Here is a 27,440-nt window from a genome sequence, read left to right as displayed (position 1 = left end):
GTTGATAGCCTGGGAGAAGTTTTATATGTGGAGAAGTTCCTTATACACATGTGTGTGTGTGTGTGTGTGTGTGTGTATAAGAAACGTCTACATATGTAAGGAATGCCTGCAAATCCACAAGTAAAAGAAAGGAAATCCAGTAGAAAACTAGTTAGGGATCTGAATAGACAGTTCATCAAAGGGAAAGCCCAAATGGCTAATAGGAATATGAAGAAATGCCGACTGCCCCCAGTCCTTAGAAAGATGCAGATCAGGCCACGAGATGTATTTGCACCATCAGAATGGCAAGGATCAGAAAGGTGGATGTGGAGGGGTGGGAGGATGAGAACCCTCTGGCACTGTGGTTGGGATCGTGGAGTGTTGTAGACATTCTGCAAAGCAACGTAGAGTTGTTCAATGAATTCAGGCATGTGTAAATGTGTAAATGACCCAGCACTCGCACCCCCGAGAGAAACCCAACCCCACATATGAAAGCAGCCCTTATGCAAAGAACAGGCTATTTATTGTGGCATTATGTGTAGCAGAAGGAAGTTGGAGGCACCCTAGCAGATGAGTTAGAGAGCTTTGCTGGGGCCAGCCTGAAAATCAGGCCCAGGAGCCTTCAGATGTCTTCTGCTGAGCCTTTGGTGCCTGGGGAGATGCATCTTGAAAGTGGAGCTTTTGGGAACTAAAGCTGCGAAGGCATATAATGGGCTGGAGGAGGGAAGACTGGCTCAAAAGATCTGTTTAGAAAGTTAATGTCTGGGGTGGTGGCAGTGGGCTGCCCAGGGAGGGGTACACGGCCGAGTGCTGAGCGCATGTAGGGAAGCCCCTGGGAAAGTGAAAAAAATCCAGGCAGGGAAGAGCCAGGAAAGCCACACTCCACGCTGATCAATGTAGGAGGGTTTCTTGTAGGAAAAGGGCTTTCCTAGGTGGCAGCACTGGGTACCTCCTGATGCCAGGCTAGGGTGCCCTCCCGTGGGAACATTGTGGCAATCCTGGCAGTCCAGGACATCTTTTCTAAGGCACGCTCTGCAGCAGAGCCATGACTCACACGGCTTCTCTGAGCCACAGAACTCAGGGCTTTGCTCTATGAAATGGATGCACATCATGCAGGTGTGATGCAGCTGGGTGAGCTCCAGTTCCAGGGTAATGACAAGCATTTCGGGGCCACGGTTTTCTTCCTGTTCATCTCTGACACTCCTCCCGTAAGCCTTCTGAACGATTGGAGGGGTTAGCCCTGGAGGGCGTCTTGTGCCACCCCACCCTCCGTGCTGTACCACTCCTGCTGGATCCCTTCAGAACAGGGAGGCTCTAGCTAGGCTGGGCAACCTGAAATGGGCCTTATGTTGAACCCTAAGCCAAGCCCCGTGCTTGAGCTTGTTGGTCACCCTCTGCCTCTCTGGTTATGCCCCACACATTAACCTGGTCCCCCAAAAGTCTTGCTCAGCACTTCCCAAGTCCTCTCCACCCTGCACCCCACCCACTCCCCTGAGATACACACCCATCCTGCTCTCCTCAGAAGCCCTCACAGTGCAGGCTTTCAGGGACCTGGGTGCGTTAACACCCCTCTGGGTGCTATCTGGACCAGCAGTGTCCTCTGGAAGCAGTGAGGGGCTGGGGCTGGCCACTCTTCCCCTCATGGGGTCTGAGCAGCAGGGGAAGGGTGGCCACTGCTCTGGATGCTGTGAGTCTGTGGATGCTGCCTGAGGGTGCAGGAGCTCCTTAGAACAGACACAATGAGCTCTCCCTGCTCGGACTGCAGTCCCCAAGTAAGACAAATTTGGCTGTTAAAGTCACTAAATTTGGGGACTTAGTAACTGCTGTAGTAAAGTGGAACAGACTTACCTGGATTCCATAATTTGCAATCACTGTTGAGTATTGGCATCATCTTATTCCAGAAATTAAGAAAATTGAAATTCATTGTAAGGTTTCAGTTCTAAGCTCTATTTAAACTTCTTCTGTCTGCCCACCTCCCCAACTAGGCCACCTCCCCACATGCCCAAACTAGCATATTTATGGCTCTCATGGCCTGGTGGGATGGGGGTCTTTTCATCACACATTTCCACCTTCCTTCTCTTTTGAGATTTGCAGCATGTATTGAGTCAGGGGAGGGATGGTCAGGCAGGGCTCCCTGCCTAGGAGATAGCTTGTTAGGGCAGCAGTCTCCGTGGCTGCCTCTAAATTTAGGTGGTGGCCCACAAGCCTGTTGGAGGGTTGATTTCACAAGGTCCCCTACCCTGGTGCTGCCTTGCAACATATGGCCACATCTTGCCCTCCATGCTGCTGGATGGCCTTCCATCTAAGTTGTCCTCGGAGACCATCTTTTGGGCCTGTGGCTAAGAGGGGTGGTGACCAGGTGTGTGCAACTCTCTTAGAAGAGGAGGGATGCTGACAACCTCTTGTGCTCAGCTTTAGGCCTTGGCTGCAAATTGGGGAACACAGGAAAAATGCATCTGCTCTGCCCTTCCTCACAGAGTACCACAGCAAATATCCTAGCTTATTGTACATAGCCCTCCATAGGATTTTAGGGCTACTTATTCACCTTAGAAATCAGAAGAGCCTGCGTCTCCCTTCCCCATCAGATGCAGGAGACTCTAAGCTGCTCCCTCAGATACCCACTTTCTTCAGCCTGGTAATGTACACCCTCTTCTCAGAACTCTGCACCCCAGAAACACTGCTTCTGCCTCCATGCTGCCTCAGGTGTAGCTGCGCCCTCCCACTTCTTGTCCTGGGTCAAAGCTCTTATTCTGCCCTGAGCTCTCTGTCCTCTCCCTCAGCTATCAGTCTCACTTAGTTTGGAAGCATCTTAGAAGCAGGGTTCTAATTCACAGACAGGGACCTTCTGCTGATCTAGAATTATGAGAGAAACAGGTGTTACTTTGTAAGGTACTAAATACATGAAGTTTCACTTAGAACTCTTCTGTGGGGACAAAAATATTTCTAAAGTGAATTACTGGCTTTCAGGCTGCATTAAGTACATTGGATATAATGTGAAGTTTACTTGGAGGCTCAGGGTTGCAGGGACCACGGTGCAGCCCCCATGGGCTCTCAGGGACCATCTTGTGCAAGCTTTTCCTTTTATGGACTGGGAATGGCATTCTCTCCTTGCTATGTTGCTGCCTCATCTTTGCATCAGCCAGCAGGATGGCGACTGTGGTGCAGCGCTTCACTGATTATGACGTTTTGCATCTGGCCTGCACAATGACCCTGAGTTTGTCCTGCAAACCAGAGATGGGTAGAATAATTTGTAACTAAGCTAAATTAGGACCCCATGGCGTGTGATATTTTCAGGTTCACATTGGCTTGAGATGCCTGTGAGACTGTAAGGTGGAGATAACAGTAGAAGTTACCATTTATTGAGCATGTAGTACAGTATATGTTACTCACTGTGCTAAATACATTGCACAATTATCTCATTTAATCCTCTCAACCAGCTCAGGAGGAGCTTGGTCAATCTTGATGCTTTTAATTGACTTATACTGTATACAGGGAGGGTATTGCCCAGAGAAGGGCACTTGGCTTGTGTTTGCCATTCTGTTGTCTTATCTGCTTATTCCTGACACAAAACTGTGCCTTGGATGGTGATACGGTTTGTCTGTGTCCCCACCCAAATCTCATCTTGAATTGCAGTTCCCATAATCCCCATGTGTTGTGGGAGGAACCTGGTGGGAGGAAATTGAATCGTGGGGGCAGTTTCCCCCATGCTGTTTTTGTGATAATGAGTTCTCATGAGATGTGATGGTTTGATAAGAGTCTGGCATTTCCCCTGCTTGCACTCATTCTCTTTCCTGCCGCCCTGTGAAGAGGTGCCTCCTGCCATGATTGTAAATTTCCTGCGGCCTCCCTAGCCTTGTGGAACTGTGAGTCAACTAAACTGCTTTTCTTTGTAAATTACCCCGTGTCAGGTATTTCTTCATAGCAGCGTGAGAATGGACTAACACAGATGGCAAGATGGCTTTACGTTCAACCTCCAGGAAAGCAGAGTTCACTTAATACCAAGCTCTCAGTTGAAAAGCATTTTGCAGAGGGGTTCCAAATGCCAACAACCATCATCCTTGTTGCAGGGGGACCTGTTGAGTGCTTGTCATTAAATGGGGAATAGTGGCAACTGAGGACTCCCCTCTGCCCAGGTGCTGTGCTGTCACATCCAGCTTCCTCTGGACAGTCAGCCAGAGTGATGTGGGGTTTAGGAGACTGGCCTTGGGCAAGCTGGCTCTTGTACTCACCTGCTGGTGACCAACCCATTTAGCTGAGCCTTAGTGACCTCTGGAGTGAGAATACTACATCTTCCGGAGACTGTTGTTAGCCTGGCCACCAGATAGTTCTAGGTCTCCCCATTTCCAGACAAGTGGCAGGATTGCCTTTCCCTGCCCTTTGGTGTGACTGGCTCCAGTCAGTGAAGTGTGAGCAAAAGTGATAAATAGCCTAGCTCGTCCTAGGCTATTCCAGTCCTGATGCTGCATTGTCAGTGTGATCCCCAGACCTCTCTGTCCCTCTGCCACAGCAACTGGAAAAATTCCGGGGAGTAGTTGCTCCGTCATGGCTGTTCCAGGGACCTGGAGTAAGTTTATTAAGAAGCAAAGCCCTTAGGCAACAATGGTGGATGTGGAGGATGAGTTAGAAGCAAAGCACTGTTGTTTTAAGCCACTGAGATTTTGGGGCTGTTTCTTGCCACTAAATAGCCTAGCTGATCCCAGCTGACACCCTCCCACATTGGGTTAGGGGAAGATTAAATGAACTGATGCCTGGAAAGCATTGAGCACATTCTGCCCATCACACATACTTGATACAAGTTAGTGTTTTCTATGTTTCTTCGTTTAATGTCACCTAGGCATTTCAACCTCGACATACCCAAAACTGAGCTCGGACACTCATCCACAAATACCATGCCTGCACTTCCTCCTGCTCTCCATGCAGTGAGATTGCACCACTTCCCAGTCTCTCTCACAAGCTGCCAACCTGAGAACCATCATCTGGACTACTTCTTTTCTCTCCCCTGGCATCCAATAAATTGATGTGCCTTCTAGATACTTTGTGGTTCTTTCCATTTCCTCCAACACTGTCTTAGCTCAGGCCTATGTAATTTTTCATTTCATTTCATGTATTGGCTTGTTAGCTGGATTTCCTGCTTAATTTATTATGCTCCACAATCTGTTCTTCATCCCACTACTTAGTTGATCTGACCATGCATCCAGTCTCTCCCTCTTCTCACCCATCCATCAATTCGTTCATCCTGATCCACCCACTTCTGTGTGTCACTACCAGTTGAAAATTCTTCACTGTTGACAGGAGAAAGTCCAAACTCCTAGGGGTGGTACACAGGTCTCTGTGTCCTGGCCTGGCCTATTTCCGACCTCACTTCTCATCACGCTGCCGGGGAACAACACCCAGTTCCAACTATGCTCAGCAGCACTTCTCTGAGGGTCATTCTTGATCATGCCTCTCTACCTTTGTACACGTTATCCCCTGGGTCTGGAAACTCAAGACTTGGTTCAGGGGGCCTTTCCTTTCAACAGAGCCAGGCATCTTTGCACATCTCTATTAAGATGTTACAGTACTCATCACAATGTACTGCAGATGTTTGATTTTCCATCTTGTCCAGTAACTGTGAGCCACATGAGGGCAGGGACTCACTGTGGTCCATTTTGGTGTCACCAGTGTCTAGTGTGGTGACAAATAGGTACTGGATAAGTAATATGGATTGAATGGATGGATAAGTGGATGAGGTTGGGCCAAGGACTCATGGATGAGGAGGAAGATAGGCACTCAGTGACCACTATGTCACCCCTATAGGCCACAGAGCACCAGCTTGCATGGCCATGATACCATCAACAGGCACATTCAGGTAGGTACTAAGTAAAGGCTGGCTGCCAAAGATGAATGCCAGGCAGGGCAGCTTGGGTGGGCCATGAATGGGGCTGCCTTTGTTTTGTTCTCTGTTGACAGGGACCTCCAGTCCTGGTGGTTTCCCATCTGGGGAGTATGGCCAAAAATTGTCAGCTTTCCTTCAGGAGCTGAGCATATCGGAAGATCCAAACTGAGATCTACCCATCTGTGTTTTTTGTTTTTGTTTTTTTTGGACACCCTTATAATGTTGCTGATGTTAGTAAAAAATCCAGCTATCCTTAAGCTGGAGGCAAAAGAGAAAGGCCATGTAGTGCATTCATCTCTCAGTCCCTAGAATAGAAGATTCTTAGCTTTTCTTTGGCAGTTTATCCAGCATCTTACAGCTCAAAGGCTTGCTCTATCTTGCAAGGTGAGGCAAAGAATCGCAACATCAGAACTTTGTTCCTCAACGACTATTTGGAAGAGAGTTGCCCTACGGACAAGTGTACACTCTCAGTAGTGTTAAGTGAGCAAACAATAAACTTTTATTGTGTTTGAGCCATTCAGTGGTGTATAGGACTGTGTGCAGGGGCAGTGGGATTGTTCCACCCTAGGTATAGACCATAAGAAGTAAGTTTTTTGTACAGAACTTAACAACAATAATAAAATAGACTAAAAATTAGTCTTCATTATCACCAATCATCAGCAATTCTAAACAATGTCAATGATAATAAATTCTTCTCCATCAGAGCATACTGCTTCCATCCTCCATTCTCCTTTGATGATTTGTCATCTGGGCTATTACATTTTTTTTTTTTTTAAACAGCAGCGAGCTTTGTTTATACTACGTGAATACAATAATGCATTTGGTAATCCAGGACATTCTTCCTGCCCTGCACTTAGGTCCTTCTGGGGAAAGTGCTCTCAGATGCTTATCTCTATATAAAGCTGCCATGCTTTGTGCTGTGTGACCCTGGATACAAGATTAGCAAGATTAGGCCAGAAATTGGGCCAGAGGTAACCATGACCAGCATGGATATCAGGGAGAAAGCCAGTCTTGATGGGAGACTCTGCTTAACAGGGGTGTTACATATGAGATGCAGATCTACTAGCCCAACCCAGTTTTCTATCTTTGAGAATATACAAGCACAGCCCCCTCAAAGAAAGCAGGGGCAGCTGCTCCTGAGATGACACCTCACGTGGGCTAGTGGAGATGCCATTGATACTGAACAATGATAAGCCTTCTTCCATTAGTCTTTGCACACCGTGGAGAAGAAACTTGATGCTACTGCTGAGATAGATGTCCTTTCTCCCTAATGTCCTCCGTTAGCCTCACCATATTCTCCCATCATCTAAATTGCTGAAACATGGGTCTTCCTTGAATCCTGAAAAAGCATGACGAATATAGGGAATTAGCAGGTTAACATGGAATGTCAACAAAAAGAGATAATTGTAAATTCATAGGCTGTTGGGGTGGAACTCATGACTTAAGGACAGACTATGAAGAAGGCATTTGAAAATGTTATGAAATCAAGGAAGGAAGTATTTAAGTGATGATAAAGGAAAGAGAAAAAGAAACAAAACTGCACAGAAAATTACCTCACCAGAGAATGGAGATGATGCTTTGGAAACTACAGACTGTAAGACTTTAATATTGTTGAATGAAGAATTTCCTGTATCAGAATACATGCCAGATACAGATACCTGAACACGGATGTTAGGGACAGAGCACCTGCAATTATTGACGTCCATTCCCAGCAGTTTTGTCTCCCAGAGGGCAGAGGAATCCACGGGACTAAGTCCTTTCCTGGTCCAAAAAGGTCTAATTGCTGACATGACAATAAATAAACCTAAGAGAAAGATAGCTTGTTCCCTGCTTTTCCATCACAGCAATGGAATAGTGTTTTTGGACATATGAATATTTACCGTAACTCTAGAAAAGTGTGTTTTACAATTGAATTTCAAGAAATTACTGGTAAGACACAGAGACCCTAGGAAGAAATAGAAAATAAAATTCTGCAGGTACTTTCATAAATAATTTTAATGAAAAAGGAAAGAGCTAGGCATGTAAAGAAATCAGTGTTGCTAAAGAGAGATATTTGAATCCAGATTTTTTTTTTTTTTTGATGGAGTTTTCCTTTTGTTGCCCAGGCTGGAGTGCAATGGTGCAATCTCGGCTCACCGCAACTTTCACCTCCTGGGTTCAAGCGATTCTTCTGCCTCAGCTTCCAGTAGCTGGGATTATAGGCTTGCACCATCACGCCCAGCTAAGTTTTTGTATTTTTAGTAGAGATAGGGTTTCTCCATGTTGGTCAGGCTGGTCTCAAACTCTTGACCTCAGGTGATCCACCCACCTCGGTCTCCCAAAGTGCTGGGATTACAGGTGTGAGCCACTGCGCCTGGCCTAAATCCAGATTTTAAAAGGCTACCTTTATAACAGCCTGAAGGCAGGCTATGTAATATCAATTCCAAAGACAACAAAGTAAGTTGACTTTTATTTTCTGCAAGTAATTCTTGAAACCAGAAGCAGCTCAGGGATGCACAGGTGAGGAATGGGGCACAAGGTGAGGAGGAGGTCTATTGGTTGAGGAAAAGAGTGTGACATTAGCAAATAGAAGAAGCAAAGGAAAGCACTCAGGGCCTGATTTGCTTCTTTTTTCCTCATAAGAGTGAAAATAGTCACTCTTGAAAAGCAGGAGAATGTCATGTGGTGAGCTAGAGGTCAAAGGCATGACATCGAGGCTTCATCTTGATGCCTTAGAGGCCTAGGGCTCAGATAATATCACATTCAAGGGGACCGAAAAAACATGCAGAAATGATGGAGAACAACTACCAGAAATCTTGGGAGAGCGATGTCAGCAGGATAGTTCCAGCCCTTGACCTCCCCAGAGAAATACCAATTTAACAACCTTCTATGGACAAAAATATCTTTATGAGAGCTCTAGAACCCAGGTGAGAGGTTATAGCACCTGTGTAGAGCAAAGAAATAAGAAAAGATGTAAGGTGTATTGAAAAAGCGTAAGAAGGATAGCTTCACCGATGTCACCCTTCCCCCAAGCTTATATAGCACAGTGCAGAAAGAGAGAGCGGAGAGAGAGAGAGAGAGAAAAGAGAAAGATCCTCTCAGCCTGGGAGTTCTGCTGTGAAAGGGAGAATGAAGTGAACTTCCAGCTTTTCTACAAACCCTGGCATTAGGCCCATATACCCATAGATTCTGGCCCCTGGCATTAGGCCCATCTGTAGACCCTGGCACCAGGCCCAACTGAGCATCCTAGATCCTGGCACCAGGCCCACTCAGCTGCAGACCCTGGCACTAGGCCTATCTGCCCACAAACCCTGGCACTGGGCCTACCTATGGGCCTTGACACCAAACCTGCCAGTTTGTGGACCTCAGCACTAGCCCCACCTGAGGACCCCATCACTATGTCTGTTTATGGATTCCAGACCGTAGCACCAGGCCCACTTGTCTGAGGACCTTGGCACTGAGCACACCCTCCTGTAGACTCTGGCACCAGGCCCACCCAGATTGCTGACTGGGGTGACTGCTGAAGGGCTTTCCCTGCCAAATCCAGCCTAAAAAGAATGGAAGAGGTGACTGCTTCTTCAAATGCACAGACATCAATGTAAAGCTACAAAGATAATGAAAAATCAGAGAAGCTTGATGCCATCAAAGGAACAAAATAAAGCCCCAGGAACTGAGCCTAATGAAATGAAGATCTATGATCTGCTTGACAAATAATTCAAAATAATAGTGTTTGTTTATTTATTTATATATTGATTTGAGATGGAGTCTTGCTCTATTACGCGGGTTGGAGTGCAATGGCGCAATCTCAGCTCACTGCAAGCTCCACCTCCTGGGTTCAAGTGATTCTCCTGCCTCAGCCTCCTGAGTAGCTGGGATTACAGGTGCCCACGACCACACCCAGCTTATTTTTGTATTTTTAGCAGAGACAGGGTTTCATCATGTTGGTCAGGCTGGTCTTGCAATCCCGACCTCAGGTGACCCACCTGCCTCAGCCTCCCAAAGTGCTGGGATTACAGGTATGAGCCACCATGCCTGGCCCAAAATAATAGTTTTAAATAATTTCAGTGAATGACAAGAGAACACAGATAGACAACTAAGCAAAATTAGGAAAGCAACACATGAATAAAATGAGAAGTTCGACAAAGAGATAGAAACCACAAAAAAGAACTGAACAGAATTTCTGGAGCTGAAGAACACAGTCACTGAACTGAAAAAGTCAGTAGAGAGCTTCACCAACCTACCCAATCAAGCAGAAGAATGAATCAACAAGCTCAAAGACAGGTCATTTGAAGTTAGTGAGTCAGAGGAATGAAAGAAAAAGAAAAAAAAAGAGTAACAAAAACTGTGGGATTTTTACAGGACACCATAAGCAAACCAATATACGCATCATAGGAGTTTTAGAAGGAAAAACTCCTATGATGAAATATTTATTGAAAGATGAAATATTTATTATATGTATGAAATATTTATTGAAAGAAATAATGGCTGAAAATTTTCCAAATGTGGGGAGGAAAATGGACATCCAGCTTCATAAAACCCAAAGACCCTAAATAGTTGAAACTAGAGAGGTCTTCGCTGAGATACATTGTAATTAAATTGTCAAAAGTCAAAGACAAAAAGATAATTTTGAAAGTAGTAAGAGAAAAATGACTCATTACTGTCAAGGGAACTTTCCTCTTCACTGACCAAGACTAGTAACAGATTTCTCAGCAGAAACTTTGCAAGCTAGAAAGAGTGGGATGATACACTCCAAGTGTGCAAAGTTTTTACTTTGCTCCAAGCAAAAGTTTTTATTTGCCACCAACCAAAAAGGTCTGTATTTGGCAAAATTGTCTTTTAAAAATAAAGGAAAGATAAATACTTTCTCAGACAAACAAAAGCTGAGGGAGTTTGTTACCACTAGCCCTGCCTTATAAATGCTAAAAGGAGTTCTTCAAAGTGAAACAAGAGGATGCGAAACAGCAACATGAAAGCATAGAAAAATATAAATCTTACTGGTAAAGATAAATATATAGACAAACGCAGAATAATATATTGTATTGGTAATATGTAAATCACTTTACATATCAGCTCAAAAGTTATCAGCTCAAAATAGAACAGTATAACTCTAAAAAGTGTTGGTTATACAAGGTGAATAAGTCCAAGAGATCTACTGTACAGCATAGTGCCCATAGTTAAAAACATTGTATTGTATACTTAAAAACTTGCTCAGCGAGTAGATCATATGTTAAGTGTTCTTATCACATAATAAATAAATAAATAAATAATAAATCAAGAGGGTAGAAGGAAACCTTTGGAGATGATGGATAGGTTTATTGCATAGATTATAGTGACTGTTTCACTGGTGTGTACATATCTCCAAATTCATTAAGTTGTATAGATTAAATGTGTATAGCTTTTTGTATGACAATTATTCCTCAATTAGACTGGGTTAAAAATGTAAGCACACACATAAAACAAACAAACAAAACAAAAAGGAAATGTTGGTACTTAGGGAACAAGAGGGAGACTCTGAGTTTGGATAGATAGTGATCTCTTGATTCTTAAGCCTGGAAAGAGGACAAATGCCAAGGTGACTCTCAAGGATTTCCAATAAAAGGGAGACCACATGGTTTCCTTAGGAAATGTTGAAAGTCAGCCGGTCCAACCCTTGCTTGTACAGTTGAGAACACTGGGGACCAGAGAGGGTAGGTGACTTGTGCCAGGCTGCATGAGTCAGCAAAGCCACGATGAGCATTTGGGGCACCTGCCTTGGCACTTATCTCACTGTGCTACTGCTTATCTTTGTTGCAGAGACAACTTTAACCTACCAGAAAATGTGGAGGCGTTCTTGACTCTTCCCCTTGTCTTACATCTCAAATCCAGTAAGTCAAGAAATCTAGTTGACTCTTTCCTCAAATTCTATCCATAGCTGGCCACCTCTCATGCCCTCCAGGGATTCTCATGCCCTCTTCCCTGGCAGGAGCCTCTGCCATCTCCTAGGATTGACCCTTCTCCCTCCTTCCACTGTCATGTCGCCTACAGTCTGTTTCCCAGGCAGCTGTCAGAGTGATCATTTAAACAAGTCAGGTCATGTCAGTCCTGTGCGCAAAACCTTCCAAGGCTCTACACGGCACTCTGTGTGGGAGCAGATGTCCTTACAACAGCTCACTGGCCTTCCATGACCTGTGTGGAGACCCCTTATTGCTGTATCTCTCTGACCATGCCCATACTCACTCCCTCACTCTCACTGCAAAAACCACACCAGCCTCCTTGCTCTTGGTGGGAACACCAGGCCTGTTTGTTCCCACTGTGGCTCTTTGCGCAAGCTCCTTCCTTGGCACATGTGGCTTGCCCTTACCCCCTTAAAACCTTTGTCCAAACGTCCCCTTCTCAGTGGAGCTTACTCTAACCACAGTTGAAATTGTACCCACTCTTTCTCCCAGCTCTCCTGACTCCCCTTAACCTGTTTCTTTCTTCTTTCTGTAACACTTATCACCATCTAACATATAATTTATTTATCTAAGTTTACTATTCACCTCTCCCACTGTAATATGAACCCACAGAAATATGTGTTTTTTGTCTATTTTATTTTCTGGTATATTCCCAGCTCATCTAAAGGTGGCTGGCATATAGTGCGTGCTCAGTAAATGCTGGTTGACTGAAAGAAACAAATAGAGACCAGCACGAGACAGGCCCTTCCAGAACATCAGCTTTGAATTCCAGTTTCTGTTTTGCTTCCCTTGTTCAGTGTGTCCACCATGGAGAAGCCCTCTCACCTTCAGACACACTCAACTCTTCCCCATGGGTTAGGGTTAGTGTGGGAATTGTCCTTCCGTGGCCAGCAAGCGGCGAGGTAGCCACATGGCCAAAAGAACAAATGGATGGAGGACGTTGTTTCTTGACAGAGTTCAATTTATAGGGCGCCTCCCCAGGCCTCCTCTGCTGTCTTGGTTCCCCTTGGAGCTCTGTGCTGCAGATGCAGAAACAAGGCCCCCATCTCAGACTGATGCTTCCCGGGGCTGGGCCGGAAGCTGCTCCCTCTGTGTCCATCCTTACACTCTACTCCTAGCATGTGACTCTGTCCTCTGTGTCTTTCTCTTGTGAGGAATGTGTGCATGCATGCATGTGTGTGTATGTGGATGTGTATGCGTGTGCACGTGTGTGAGAGAAAGGGACCAGGAAGACTCCTACTCTCTCCTGAGCTGTTTGGCTCTTTTCTTGTGCCCCTTCCCGAAGCCTGTTTCTCTGAGAGAGAGTTCCGGAAGATTATTTTTTATTCTTGTCTTCACACACAGAGAGCTCTACTCAGGGGCCTGGGGCTGAGGCGGTTTGCCATAATTGCCTCCAGACTGCTGCTGTGCTGTATAAAAAGGTAGGCACTTTCCCCATTAAGTCCCATTTCCATCCTGTTCTTGGTGTGACACAGAAAGTGCCCTATAGGAAGGGGTGGGAGGCAGGGGTGGGCAGTCCCTGGCCGAGGGCCCTGCTTTGTGAAGGATCTCATGCACTGCTTAATTTCTCTAGGAATTAGGGTTATGCTGTGCCTGGAGACTCTGCACCCCCGCCTCTGTTCTCCCTAAAGATGTTGCCATCCTCTGGGACGTGGCTTCGGTCTTGCCTCCTCTGTGACCCTCTGGCCAGCTATAAGTGACCTTCCTAGGAAGGCTAAGAACATGCTATCTGTGCCCCTTACCTGGTCACCTTTCCTTCTCTGGCTTTGACTCTTCCCTGCCTGTCTCTCCAGTGAGGTCAGGTTCTTCACAGGCAAACTGTCCACCTAGCTTTATTTCCCCCAGCCTGTAGTTGAGGGCCTGTTCTGGTGGGACCTTGTCTGCCAAATGAAGGCACCTGCTCCAGGCCAGCTCCTGAGGCCAGTGACTGGGCCTGGCACATAGTGGAGGGTCAGTTAGTGTTTGTGGACTAGATAAAGATGCTCTGCAGATATTGGCCACTCCCTCCTGAACATACCTGGTATGTACTAGTTGCTAGAGGGGATATAAAGGTGTATAGACATGACTTCTGCCTTCAAGGGGAGGCAACACAAAGTCCAAAGGCTACCCTATAAGACGAATTGTAGCTAACAGCAATCATAGGGAAAGGCTTGAAGGGTTTGCCCCACAAGTGCCTAACCTGAAAGGATGGGCTGGGTGGGACTTTCGTGGGACATAGGACCCTTGGAGTTTCAAGAATGTGCTGGCCCAAGCCTTGACTTGCCTGGTGGGATGAAGATTCCTGGTCCTCTCACAGGTTGGAGGGGAATTAGGGGCTTGATAGACGTGTCTAGGCCTGTGAGGTTGGAATGGCAGGGGCAGGCTTGTTGGGATGCAGGGTCTCTTTGATATGCCTATTAAAAGAGGCAGGTTTCAGTTTCCCTCACAGTCTGCCTAGCGGGAGATTCCCATGCTCATAAATGGCATTAATAACGTTCTCTGCCTTTTATGTTGTCAGGAGGCCTGTCCCCTGCCCAATAAAAGGCGGGAGCGATAACAGGCCTCCAGTGTGAGACCGTGTCATCCTTCAATCCTCAGACCAGGGGACTGTCCCGCAGAGCAGAGGCATGGCGAGCCAATCCTACCGCATCAGCTCTGGCCGCAGGGTCAAGAACTTTAGCTCCCGCTCTGCCATTGTGTCCAAGCCTGGGGATCGCAGCTGTGTCAGTGCCACGGCCCATCATGGGGGCAGTCCTGGGGGGCTAGGCTACAGGCGCCTGGGAGGCTTTGGCAGTCAGATCCTGTGTACGGTGTGGTCTCCCCGAATCACGGTGAGTTGTGGATGGGCCCTACACAGCAGAGGCAGGTTTGGCTACCCGGCAGGGGGCCTTTGTAAGCTCAGCCCGCCCCACATCACATCTGTCACCATCAATGAGAGCCTCCTCATACCCCTCAACCTAGAGATCGACCCCAATGCCCAGGGTGTGAAGCACGAGGAGAAGGAGCAGATCAAGTGTCTCAACAACAAGTTTACTGCCTTCATTGACAAGGTGGGTCTGTGTGTTGTTTCCTGGGACTGTGGCTTAGGAAGGGGAAAGAGACTTGGAACCTGATGATGGGGTGGTTCAAACTCTCCTGTCACTGACTAGCATGTGGCCTTGAGAACATGGCTGAATCAGGGTCTTTCAAGTTTTGCCATGTGAGTCAAATGCAGTAATGAATCTGAAACTACCAGACAGAACAGGAGGGTTTGCTGCTGCCGCTCACAGGCAAGCAGCAAGCATGATGTGTGTGCGCCGTCCATCTTTCTGATATCACCGGCACACAGTAGGAAGGTGTGGGCAGAGCAGGCAGCTCTGCTTAGGCATGTCTCACCTCCCCCTTAGAGAAGATGCTGCCATCCCTAGCATGGAGCAGGAGCCAGGATGCAGAGGGGTGAGAGGATCCTTTCCTGCTCCTCCTTGGAGGGGACGTGATAGGAAGGCCGTGAACCCTTAAAACTTCTGTCCGAGGCACTTTATACCCTGAAGCACATGGATAGATTAAAGGCAGTGAGTGAGAAACTTAAAGCATGGTCCGGAGAGAGGCTGTTGAATTGCACTTTTCTGATGCTGCAGTTTCGGAGTCCTCCTGGTTGAGTGTATAGCTCTGGTTTCCTTTAACCTAATGATGCCCTCCCGAGGAGCTCACAGTCTTTGGGGGAGGGCAGCCACCAAAGTTTAAAGGAGGAGAAGCTCATCTTCCAGGGCTGAATGGTGTGCATATCTACATCCTGGGACTGCATAAGAAGGCACAAACCAGGGCGATGGTGGTTGGAAGTTCTGCTCTCAGATCAATGCTACATCAGAAAAGGGCATATCTGCACACAGAGGTGCTGGGCGTCCATTGTTAACATACCGCTGGCTGTCCAGATTACTCTTCCCTTCCATCGGCACAAAGAAGCTGACCATAGAGTTAGGCAGGTTATTCATTGCACAAGGACATCTAGCAAGAGCAGGGGAGGTTGGAATCCAGCCCAGGCTTTGCTGGCAGAAACGTGCGCCCTGGCAAGGGGCTGGAGGCATCTTTTCCTAATTTGCTCAAAAGCACAGGGAGTGCCCTGAGAATGCAGGCTCAAAGGGGTCTCTGCATGTGGCCTTTTGGGCATAACCCATGAATGCTGCTCTCTCTATTGAGAGGCGTCAGTTCTGGGTCTGGAGAGAGGAACTTATACCACTGCACCAGGCTGGCTTTCCCCTCCCTTGGTGTTGCTGATGGCCACCCTCTTCCCTTCAGCCTTCTTCCCGCAGGTTCCAAACTGCATTGTGCTCCAGACTACAAAGTGCATTGATATGGTGGGTTTAATCCTGCCAGAGGGCTGTCCCATGACCTGGGTCTGCATGTTAAAACCCAAGGCAGATGCCTTTTGGATAATCAGAATTTTGGTTCCTTGTCCCACAAGCATGGACAGTCAGACAGTTGAGGGTTTGTACCAGGCTTGTACTCTCAAAAGGTTGGTGTTGGAGAAGAAATCACCTGCTTTAGGTCTGGTAACTGCAAACTTCAATGGGGGCGGTCACATGAATGATGCTAAACTTGAGAGGTGTGCCCACCTAGAAGGGCAGTAGCTGCTGCTCACTCCAGCCACAGGCCTACCTAGCCTTGCCAGAACTTCTGGTATGTCAAGAGGGTCAGAGAGATCCAGATTCTTACTTGAAACCACTCAGTTATTAAATGTTGGCAACTAATCAGGTCTCTATAAAACAGTGTGCAAGCCAAGTAAAACATACCTGTGGGCCTGATAGGGCCTGCAGCTTCCAGTGTATCACTGCTAATGTATTTCTCCTGTCTTGTTTTACAATGAAATTCAGTGAGAATGAGGCGAAGTGGTCTGGTTGGTAGCAGAGTTAGAGTGAGAGGTCTCCTAATTCCTGGCCTGGGATCCCCCATCCTGGGCTTCAGTGCCCCAGCATCAGAGTAAGGAAGGGCCATGGTGTGTACATTTTAAAATTGCTGTTGTACAAATGCCCATAAACGTATCAGCTTAAAACAACACAAATTTACTACCTCAAAGGCTGATGTTAAGGTGTCAGCAGGGCTGCATTTCTTTTTGGAGGCCCCAGGGAAGCATCTTTTTCCAGGGACATTTAGGTTTTTGGCAGAATTGAGGTCCTTGTGGTTGCAGGATTGAGGTCCCTGTTCTCTTGCTGGCTGGCTGCTGGAGGTTGTTCTCAGTTTCCAGAGGCTGTCCACATTCTTTGGCTTGTGGCCCCCTCTTCCTCCATCTTCAAAGCCAGTAATAGCGAGTTGAGTCCTTCTCGTATTTCAGATCCTTCAGTGCAGGCACCTTTTGGGGGGAACATTATTTGCCTACTATGCATAGTATGAAATATTTCTGCAGGATCAGATGTTAATTTCATTCTGTGTAGAATAAATGAATGTTTATAAATAGTGTGCTCTTTCTGGGAGGGGGGATGGGTGGAGGGAAGTAACTTGGGGACTACTTGTGACCTGCACTTTCAGACTTGGCCAATAATTTGGCCTCCTGGGGAAGGTCACAGGCTGCTGCGGGGCAGGGGCCATCTTCAAGGGCAGAAAGGGCTCTGGGGGACCAGGCAAACCCTACCCTCAGGCTTCCCCCTTAGTCTCTTTCCTCCTTCCTGAATGGCAGGTGCGCTTCCTGGAGCAGCAGAACAAATTGCTGGAGACCAAGCTGCAGTTCTACTAGAACCGCGAGTGCTGTGAGAGCAACCTGGAGCCCCTGTTCCAGGGCTACATTGCGACTCTGCAGCGGGAGGCCGAGTGCGTGGAGGCTGACAGCGGCAGGCTGGCCTCAGAGCTCAACTGCACACAGGAGGCTCTGGAGGGCTGCAAGAAGAAGTGAGCATGACAGGGCTGGGATGGTTCTAGGCAGTGGAATTGGTCTTAGCTGAGACCACATAACTCCTCCAAAAGCCAAGATTGCTGAAGGCCAGGGTTGTCCTGACGAGCTATCAGACACTTCTGCTTTACCCATCTGCTTTGTCTCATGTCAGCTGCTAGCTCTTGCAGCCCTGGGCTGGGGGCTGGGAAAATATTTATAGAGAAGAGTTCCCAGTCTGGGAGGGATGGGACACACATCAGGGCACAGACTGATGCAGATGAAGAGACAGGAACAAATGAAACAGGAGGAGCAAGGCCAGCAGGGCTGGAGAGGAGGAGCCCGGAGCAGTCAGAGCTAGGACGGAGGAAAAGTGAAAGGCTCTGGAGAGATATCTGAAAATGAACTGGCTGAAGCCATTCCAAGTATCTGATGAACTTGGACTCTTCCTTTATTTATTCTGCAGATAAACCATCAGGTTCTTGTTCTGCAAGGCTCCACAATTCAAATACCAATATAAATCTGGGTTTTCCTGAGTTGTTTGGCTTGTCCATTACCTAGTCTAAACTCACTGGATCACTGTACTTACCTTGTAGATACAGACAGAGTGAAGGGTGATTTTGACCTCAATCAATCCTGGTAATTCTAACCCTCCTTGGGATTCTTGGAAGTTCAGGTTTTACCATCTGGCTGGACCCAGCAGTGGGTCCTCACCTCCTTTGGGGTGAAGCAAATGTAGACACAGTCCTCAGTGTGCAGGCATCAAAGTCTGCCTCCCACTCTGGTGGAGTGCAGGCTGGTAATTATAGAGCTGAGTGCTTACTGTAGCCCCAAATGACCGTGTAATTCAAAACTTATGAGAACAGGCCGGGTGCAGTGGCTCACGCCTGTAATCCCAGCACTTTGGAAGGCCGAGGTAGGTGGATCACCTGAGGTCAGGAGTTCAAGACCAGCCCGGCCAACGTGATGAAACCCTGTCTCTACTAATAATACAAAAAAAATTTAGCTGGGTGTGGTGGTGGACGCCTGTAATCCCAGCTACTTGGGAGGCTGAGGCAGGAGAATTGCTTGAACCCGGGAGTTAGTGGTTGCAGTGAGCTGAGATTGCGCCATTGCACTCCAGCCTGGGCAACAAGAGTGAAACTCCGTTTCAAAAAAAAAAAAAAAAAAAAAAGTTATGAAAACCATGCTCTGGGAACTCTGGTCTTCCTTGTGGGGGCAGGGCTGCTCCGGGGCTGTAGTCTCACAGGTAAGAGAAAGAGGGCTGGCTGGTGGAGAAGGGTGGGGGAATGGCTTGAACAAGAAGTTGCTTCTAGGAATTCAAGTCCTTGGATATTGGGGCAGAGGGAATAAAACCTCATGCGGGTGGCTTCATAGAGCTCTATGTTTTGTACAGTGTAGAATTTAAAGGCTCTGTGGAACATCGGTCTGTTTTAAATAATTCCACAAATGTTTACTGAGTGCCTCACTGCACCTCAGGTGATTTAGACCAAGATACAAAGAGATTAAATGACTTGCCTCGGGTTTTGCAGCAACTTCAGTTAAGCTGGGACCAGATACCAGGGACCTGGACTTCAAGTCCAGTGTCCTTCCAATGGGTTCTTTGTGGCTAGGAAATAGAAGTCCAGAGAGGCCAAGCCTCTTCTGCAAAGGCACAGAGAAAGGAGAAAACCAGGGAGTTTGGCACACCTGGGCTCTGGCCTGGCCAGGTCCTCAGTCCCAGGGGCCTTTCCACCTGGCTTGTCTCTCCTCAGGTATGAAGAAGAGCTGGTCCTCAGGGCCACAGCTGAGAACGAGTTCATGATGCTGAAGAAGGTGAGTGACTGTTCTCACATGGGAAGAATTAAATCCTGGACACTGGATGCTCTGATGCTGTGGGCCCTGTCAGGTTCCCATCAGCCCAATTGTTGGTGGTAAGGCACTGGAGCCCCTGGCACAAGAAGGTGGGTTAGTTTGGCCGCAGAAGCCATCGTGGAGCCCATGCAGGAACCCAGACGGTGCCAATGGCGGCTTCATAAAAAGAAAACTTCACCACGCTCCTGCTTGGCTTTTTTTAACTCCCGGATTGGCTGCAATGTTCAATTTTAATTCTGTGTTGCTCTCTTGCGGGCATTGCGTCCCCCTGTTATCCCAGACTAGGGGTTGGTTCTCAGCTTGTTAATGATTTAAAAGTGTGGCCGTCATTCAGCGCAATTGGTGATGATGGAAAAGCCCAGAGAAATAAAACTGTGAATGATTTCCCTTTTGTTTCATGTTGCTGAGTGAAAGTGCATGTGAATGTTCTTTAACAAGCAATTGCTTGCTTGCCAGCCTCCTTATTTGTAAATATCACAGAGTGGAGAGGGGGCTGGTGACAGATCTGCCAATAAAGGCTTGGCCTTGGTCCCAGGCAGGAGACTCAGCTATTTGAGTGCTGGGTGTTTCCTGACCTGGGCTCTGAGGACAATCTACAGAGAGGCTCTGTGATTGTCACAGGCTTGTGCTCTGTGGGTCAGTCTGGCTGGGAGGCAGCAGCCTGATGTTCTGGGCCGTGGCATCAGGCTTCCTTCTTTGGCAAGGTCCTCAGCTCTGGAAGGGGTCAGACCTCTTTCCACTTCGTTTCCACAGGTGGTCTCTTTTATGCAATGGGAGGTAATGTCATTGGCAGATAACAAAGGATCTGTCCCTTCTAGGGGGTCCTTGAAGGTGAAGATGAGAAGTCTAGGTTAGACTTGTAAGTGCAGGGTGGCTGGGCAGGGGCAGGCCAGAGGCAGAGAGGTGGGCCAGGAGGTGGTCTCAGGGCCCAATAAGGAGTGCCGAGGCTCAGGGGTACAGCAAGGGGGACAAAGGTCACTTCCTATCCTCTCGTGTCTGTCTCCACCAGGATGTAGACTGCGCCTGTCTGCGCAAGGTGGACCTGGAGGCCAACATGGAGCCGCTAAGGGAGGAGCCAGTCTTCCTGCAGTCCCTCTACGAGGAGGTAAATCTCTCCCCATCTCTGGAAGAGCAAGTGAGAGAGGTGGCAGGGGAGGATTTCCTTTGAGTGTGGCCTGTCCAGGTTCCTAGGTTCTAGGGAAAACTGTACATTCTTGACTTTCCTAGGCTCGGATATTTTTCCTTCTGTGACCAGAGGGGATTTTTATCTTGTTTGGGTGGAAGTAGGTGATGCTCTTCCTTTAAGATGATTTGAAAGAATGTGGTTAATTCCCACGTCGTGAAGTGGAGCTCTGACACTTAATTTGTTAATTCAGGTAGTGTAAAAACCCAAGCAGATAATCCAGGCCTCTACCTCTGGCCACGATCTGGCTGATTAGATTTGCGCACAGAGCTACAGCTGATCTGGATTATTCAGGCCCCAAGGTGGGGTGGCCCAGGGTGGCGGCATGCACATAAATCCAGCCCTGTTGATCCCTGTATTAGTAGAATTCCACGTTACATTGCTTTGAGGCCACGGTCCCAATTCCAGCCTTCTACTCTTAGAACTACAATTTTAAAATTTTCCTGACTTGCTGGTAGTTTTCTAATTTCAGAGTTGGGACTTTTTTTTTTTTTTTTTTTTTTTTTAAATTTCCTGAGGAGATAGGATCAGAAGGGGATTTGGAGTTGAGGGCACTGGTTGCTGTCTCCTACAGGAAATCCACCTCCTTCAATCACAAATCTCTGACATGTCTGTGGTGGTGAAGATGGACAACAGCCGGGAGCTCAGCATGGACTTGGTTGTGGCCGAGATCAAGGCTCAGTATGATGATATTGCCAGTCGCAGCCAGGCGGAGGCTGAGACCTGGTACCAAACCAAGGTAGTCTGGAGGGCAGGACTGCCCCACTGAGACAGGAGGATAGCTGTGAGCCTCGAGTTTCTCTGGGAAACACACTCCTGCACTCTAGAGGGGCTGCCACTGAGGTCCCGGGTAGAGCAGGGCCAGAAGGCAGGAGAGCTGCGGAACAGCAGCCTGGCTGATTGGGTCGGGAACAGCAGCCTCTAGCCATTGTTTCTGCTGTTTGCCTCTCAACCCACAGTGCGAGGAGGTGAAGGCCACAGTCACCCAGCAGGGTGAGAACCTCCACAGAACCAAGGATGAGCTCAACGAGCTGAACCGCGTGATCCAGAGGCTGACGGCAGAGGTGGAGAACGCCAAGCAGCAGGTTGGGGGACGCCGAGACCCCACTCCATACACCTACCGCTTCTTGTCTGGTTCCTGCTTCCCTCCTATCTTCAAGGACTGCTGCCATCTTTGGAGAGGCGTGTATTTGAACTGTGCCAGAGTACACTACTATCATCAGCATGCAAGGGCTCCTGTTCTAACACCTGCCATTACCAAACTTCCAAATTCTTGTGGATCTGATAGGTGTAAACTGGCACCTAATTGTTATTCTAATTTTCATTTCTTTGGTTAACCAGTGATAGGAAATCTTTCTATCACTTACTAGTTATTTGTATTCCCCTTCTAAGAACTGTCTACTCATATATCTGCCCATTTTTCTATTGTGGCTCCCTTCTTTTTTCTTGGTGATTTGCAGTATTCCTTTGTCCATTCTATCTGGATTGTAAGCCTTTGTCAGTACACATGTTGCAATTAACTTTCCCTCAGTCTATCACTTGTCTGTTTGTCCTTTGTTGAACCCAAATCTTTAACCTGGATGTGCCCAAATCCATTTTAAGTTCTTCCTTTAATGGTTTAGACTTAGAAGGTTTTGAGATAATAGAGGTAGTCTCTTAAATTTCTCCCCCATATTAGTTTTATAGTTTTACCTCTGGCATTTAGGTCTGTGATCCATCTGAACTTTATTTTATTTTTTTTTTGTATACACAGTGAGTAGGGTTCTAAATTAACTTTTCTACATATTGTAAGAAAATAGGTTATGTAATCCATCCTTTCACCAGTGATTTGTAATACTACCTCCAGCATAACACTGAGCTCCCACACGTGGCTGGCTCCGTCTCTGTCTTCTCCCTTCTAAGCTGCTGTTCTTCATCACTGTGCAGGATGTATCACTAGTAATTTGTTGTGGTTAAGAGCTGAGTAGTGAAATATGCAAATGGTTTACTTTTTAGATGTGAAATTAGAGAAGATTCGAAGTTGTCCCTGTAATAATAATGCTTTTGTTCATTTGATTCTGATATGCTTTCTTAAGTGGGGTGAAGGGAGGGGCTGCAGTTAGCGTGTTGGTAGTTGTTGCACATGGGAGCTTCTTTCAGCAAGATGATCTCAGCAGGCCAAAGAGTGAGACCCTGCACAGTGGCCTTTGAATACCTGAGCTTGGCGCTAATTAATTGCATAGCTTAGGGCAAGTCACAGCCTTTTGGAGTCTTAATTTCTTCATTTGTATAATGGGAATAATAGTGCCTGTTGTGGCAACCTTGCAGATTAACTTTGAAGGTCAAATAAGATAACATCTATGAAAGTACCTTGTAAATGAACGATGGTATATACAAGTATAAGGTAATATCACTAATAATGATCATTCCTATTTCAGTGCTAACATTTCCTCCCTCTAATGGCTCACCTGCCAAACTCAAGTCAGTTTTATGATACAGTGTACAAAAATGAAGGAAAAAACATCCAAATGGGCCATGTCCCTGCCTAGTTAATTTTCCATTGATGTATTTCTTTTAAATAGTATTAAGTTCAAAAGTTAACCATTTTGAATGGAGATAAAATAGGATGACCAAGGCCACTTGAGACCCACCAGAATCCCCACAACCTGCACCCTTTTCAAACTCCTTCCCCTCTGTCCATCTCCACAGCGCTGCAAGCTGGAGGCCACGGTGGCCCACTCTGAGCAGCAGGGTGAGGCAGCCCTCAGCAATGCCCACTGCAAGCTGGCCGAGCTGGAGGGCACCCTGCAGAAGGCCAAGCGGGACATGGCCTGCCTGCTCAAGGAGTACCAGGAGGTGATGAACTCCAAGCTGGGCCTGGACGTGGAGATCACCACTTATTGCAAACTGCTGGAGGGCGAGGGGATCCAGTGAGGACGGGGGCTCCAGGGTCCCTTCACGTCCCTACTCAGAGCTGGACTGAAATCCTCCAGGAAGAGAATGTTCAAACTGAGAAAGACTCTAGAAATCATGGACTCCAACCATGTCCCCACTTTGCAGATAGGGAAACTGACACCAGAGAGGGGAAGGGGCTTGCCTAAGAGCACAGCCAGTTAATGGCTCAGCTAAAATGTACCGGTCTCCGGGCTGGCCACTGATGCTCTTCTCCCTCCTGCACGGCCCCTCGGGCTGGAACCTGAAGCTCATTCCAAGGCCACTACTTTACCCTCTTGGCTGAAAGGACGTTTCTGTAATCGGCTTCCGTGGGTTCTTAAAGCTGGAATCATTTAGAAAATTAGTTGAAGGCCATTTGATTTGGGATGTGAAAAGAATCCTATCAGCCTAGATAGCCTGGTGTTCAGGACCAGAGAATAGAACTGAGCAGCACAAGTTCTGTCCTTGCAAAGGAAGACAAGACAGACATACATCAGTCCTCCAGGGCCTGGGGTTAGTGGCCCAGGGAAGCTGTTGGAGAAGGAGGCTGCCTTCTCAACAGCTGAGGAGAAGCTGTGCTAATTTGAGCCAAGAATTGAGGGCAGATGAAGCCAGTGTAGGGCAGAGTGATGTGTATTTACACCTGGGATGGTTGCGTGGGCCTCTGGACTTGGGACGGCCACATCATTAGAGCTTCTAACTGGGTCCCTTCAGGGTGGGGAGGATAGACTGGGTAGTAGAGTATAGAGGTGGAGAGTACAGGCCATGAGCTCACTCTGGGTTCAAATCCCAGTTCCACCACTTATTAGTATGTGACCTCTTTATACCTCAGTGTCTTCAGCTGTAAAACAGAGATAATCACAAAATCCACCTCATAAGGCTGTTGCAGGATTAAGTGAGTGTTAATGGAACATAGCAAGCCCCAGTGGGAGGAGGTGATTGTCAAGAGATGATGGTCAGGCCAGGCTGCCCCCATGGAGAGGGAACTCATAGGCCTGGTCGGCTTTAGAAACCTTCCGTGAAGCGGCACTGAGGGCAGCCTGGCCACGCTGCTGGACTCGCTCCATGCTTGACTCAAGCACACACACTTTTCTGTCAGCTTCCTCGGGGCTCTGGGTGAAGTCACAGGAGATCTCTCTGCATTCGGACACTTAAGGCCCCAACTCACTCACTAGCATTCAGTGAGCAGCTGGCACTTGCACTGATTTTCATTATGATACTAATAATGAACGGATTAATATATCAGAATTATTAGCACACATCCCCAATGCATGTGATTTTAAAGTTGATTTAGCATATTGTGCTATGTGTACTGTGGCCATGGACCTTTTAAGAGACTGCCTCCTCTTGGCATTTAAAACACTTAATTTAATTACATGAAGTAATGCTCATTGCTGCTAACACAGAAAATAAGAAAACAAAAGCATCCAGAGCCACTCAACTCAGAGATAGCTGTCGCCAGCATTGTGGTTCGACAGGCACCACCACGGGCACTGTGGGTTCCTTGAAAGGGCACAGTCCTAAGGCTGTGGCAATGCCAGACTGAGTGGCAGGAAACTGAGCCAGATGCATACATCCTCACTCAAAAGATGAGTGAAGAAGTGTTTTGAGCTGGGCAGAATGAGGCAGGGTAGAGCTTTCCTGGGGAAAAAGGTTTGAAGTGGGAAGCTACAAAAAGGGAGACAGAACAGAAAGTGCAGAGGTGTGAGGGAGGAGGGAGTGTTTATAAAAAGCTCACTGCAGTGGCATAAATGTCTCATCATAAATGATACAGACATATTTCTTGAGACAGAGTCTCACTCTGTCGCCCAGGCTGGAGTGCAGTGGTGCAATCTTGGCTCACTGCAGCCTCCTCCTCCCGGATTCGAGTGATTCTCCTGCCTCAGACTCCCAAGTAGCTGAGACTACAAGTACCTGCCACCATGCCCGGCTAATTTTTGTATTTTTAGTAGAAGCAGTGTTTCTCCATGTTGGCCAGGCTAGTCTCGAATTCCTGGGCTCAAGTGATCCACCTGCCTCCGTCTCCCAAGGTACTGGGATTACAGAAATGAGATGTTTATAATGTTGGTAGGAAACATATTGGATTTCCTTACTATGTGCCAGTCTGCATTTTAGGCACTTTCCATGTGGAACTCAATCAGACTTTACAATAATCCTTTCAGACGAGTATTATCATCCCCATTTTATGCCGGGGAAATTGAGGCACAGAAAGGTTAAGCGACCTGCCCAAGGTCACCCAGTTAGTAAGCGGCACAGCCAGATCTAAGTCCAGGTAGCCTGGCTTGAGAGTCCAGGCTCTTAACCACACCATACTCTTCTTCAGCCTCCCTCTGCATTGAATGAAATCAGGTAGATATCTGGGGTATCATTTAATATCCTGGGATAAAAATGAATCTGTTTGTGTAATAGGCAAGCTTTTTCCTGCTCAGAGACATCTAACTAGGTAGCAGCAGCTTCCATCACCACTTTGGCTTTGCTGGCATTTCCAGCCAAGGGACCAGGAGGATGCCCCCCTCATCTCTACTTCTCAGTTCACCAAATTCCATGGCCAAAAGCCAAACATGGCATAAACTGGCCTTTTGGATCCTGAAACCTAATATACTCCTGTCCTTTGGGAATCCCAGCAAGCAGGACCAACACTGATGCTGTCTGCAGCAGGTGGGTAGCCTACCCCTGCCTCTTAGGGCCCCTCCCCTCCTTCAGCATGGAGGAGAATAGGTTTGGTGCAAAAGCAGAGGAACTCAGCACTAACTGTACACTCTCTCCTCTCCCTGCAGGCTGTGTGAAGGCGTGGGCTCAGTCAATATCTGTAAGTTGGGTGTGTGTGGGCATGGCTCTCTGAGGTGTCAGTAATCTTAGTATTAGATTGCATCTAACTGATGACCAAGCCTCTGTCTATGGAGTGATAGACAAGGGACTCCTGAGCTGATGTCTCTGGGATCCAGACAAACTGATGACCTCAAATATTTGACCATACATGGATCCATCTGGAATATCATGAAGTCTGAGTTAATGAATGGGGCAAATTCTGAACCCCTATTTGGTTCTGCAAAAGTAACTTAAGCCTTTTTGTTACACACAGAATACTACTCAAGTGGTATCATGTTCTAGTAAGAAAAAAATGTTAGGTTTATATTCTGATCATGTGGGTCTCTGCAGGCAACTTGTAAATCTCTATCTAGTAATCCAATGTACACACAGCCCCTGGGCCAGGTGTCTGATTCCCATCCTTCCGTTCCCCTCACCTCTCTAGCAATCATATTTCTAGATGACTCCTCTACTGTGATCTATCAGTTTTTGCTCAAAGATTGTGTGAACACCTCTCAACATCAGCCTGGTCCAAGTAGAGTTTGGAGTGCAATTTGCTAACCACACTCCTGAAGAAGCAGATGGCAACGGGTTCAGGTTTGCCCATAGTTTTAAAAGACTCATGTTGCTGGTCCCTCAGAGAAGGAAGAGAATTAATCATTGGTTCTAAAGGATTCTGGGTCATAACGTGTCTGAGATGGAAGAGAATTCTGACCTGTGTCTCTGTCCGCAGGTGTGAGCCGTTCCCAGGCGTGGTCTGCGGTGTGGTCTGCGGGGACCTGGACTCCGCTGCCTCCCTTCGCTCAGAGGGTGTGGCCATCAGCAGTGGTGCACTGTGTTCCCCCTCTGTGGTGGGGGCCTGCTCCAGTGCCCGATCTGTGTGGTTTGCGTAGAGGGGGTGGGACTGTGGACTGACATGTTCTGATGGGGGCAGTGTGGGTTGGGGAGTGGAAATCTTTTCTCCTGCATGCCCAAATGTCAGTTCAGTAATTTCTCCTTACAGAGAACCCACAACTAACTCTCCTGTTTCCTTCTTATTGGAGTTAGCGATTTACTCTTTGGGTGTAAACCCTGGGTTTGACGTTATTTTCACTTCCA

The 27,440-nt window shown here is 47.4% G+C and overlaps 1 protein-coding gene across 1 annotated transcript; it reads left to right on the top strand.

The window, feature by feature from the left end:
- Positions 1-14,372: 14,372 nt before the first annotated feature.
- On the top strand, positions 14,373-27,235 carry LOC105474399 (keratin, type II cuticular Hb5-like). Its single transcript, XM_071070578.1, is given in 9 exon segments — positions 14,373-14,795; positions 17,396-17,604; positions 19,339-19,399; positions 20,448-20,543; positions 21,196-21,360; positions 21,581-21,706; positions 23,310-23,530; positions 26,312-26,347; positions 27,076-27,235. Coding segments are annotated over 9 exon segments (1,497 nt in total).
- Positions 27,236-27,440: the final 205 nt, after the last annotated feature.

Source organism: Macaca nemestrina, chromosome 10 (genome assembly GCF_043159975.1).
Source record: "Macaca nemestrina isolate mMacNem1 chromosome 10, mMacNem.hap1, whole genome shotgun sequence".
Classification (NCBI taxonomy): Eukaryota; Metazoa; Chordata; class Mammalia; order Primates; family Cercopithecidae; genus Macaca; species Macaca nemestrina.
Note: the sequence above shows the minus strand (reverse complement) of the source record. Positions and strands in the feature narration are given on the sequence as shown.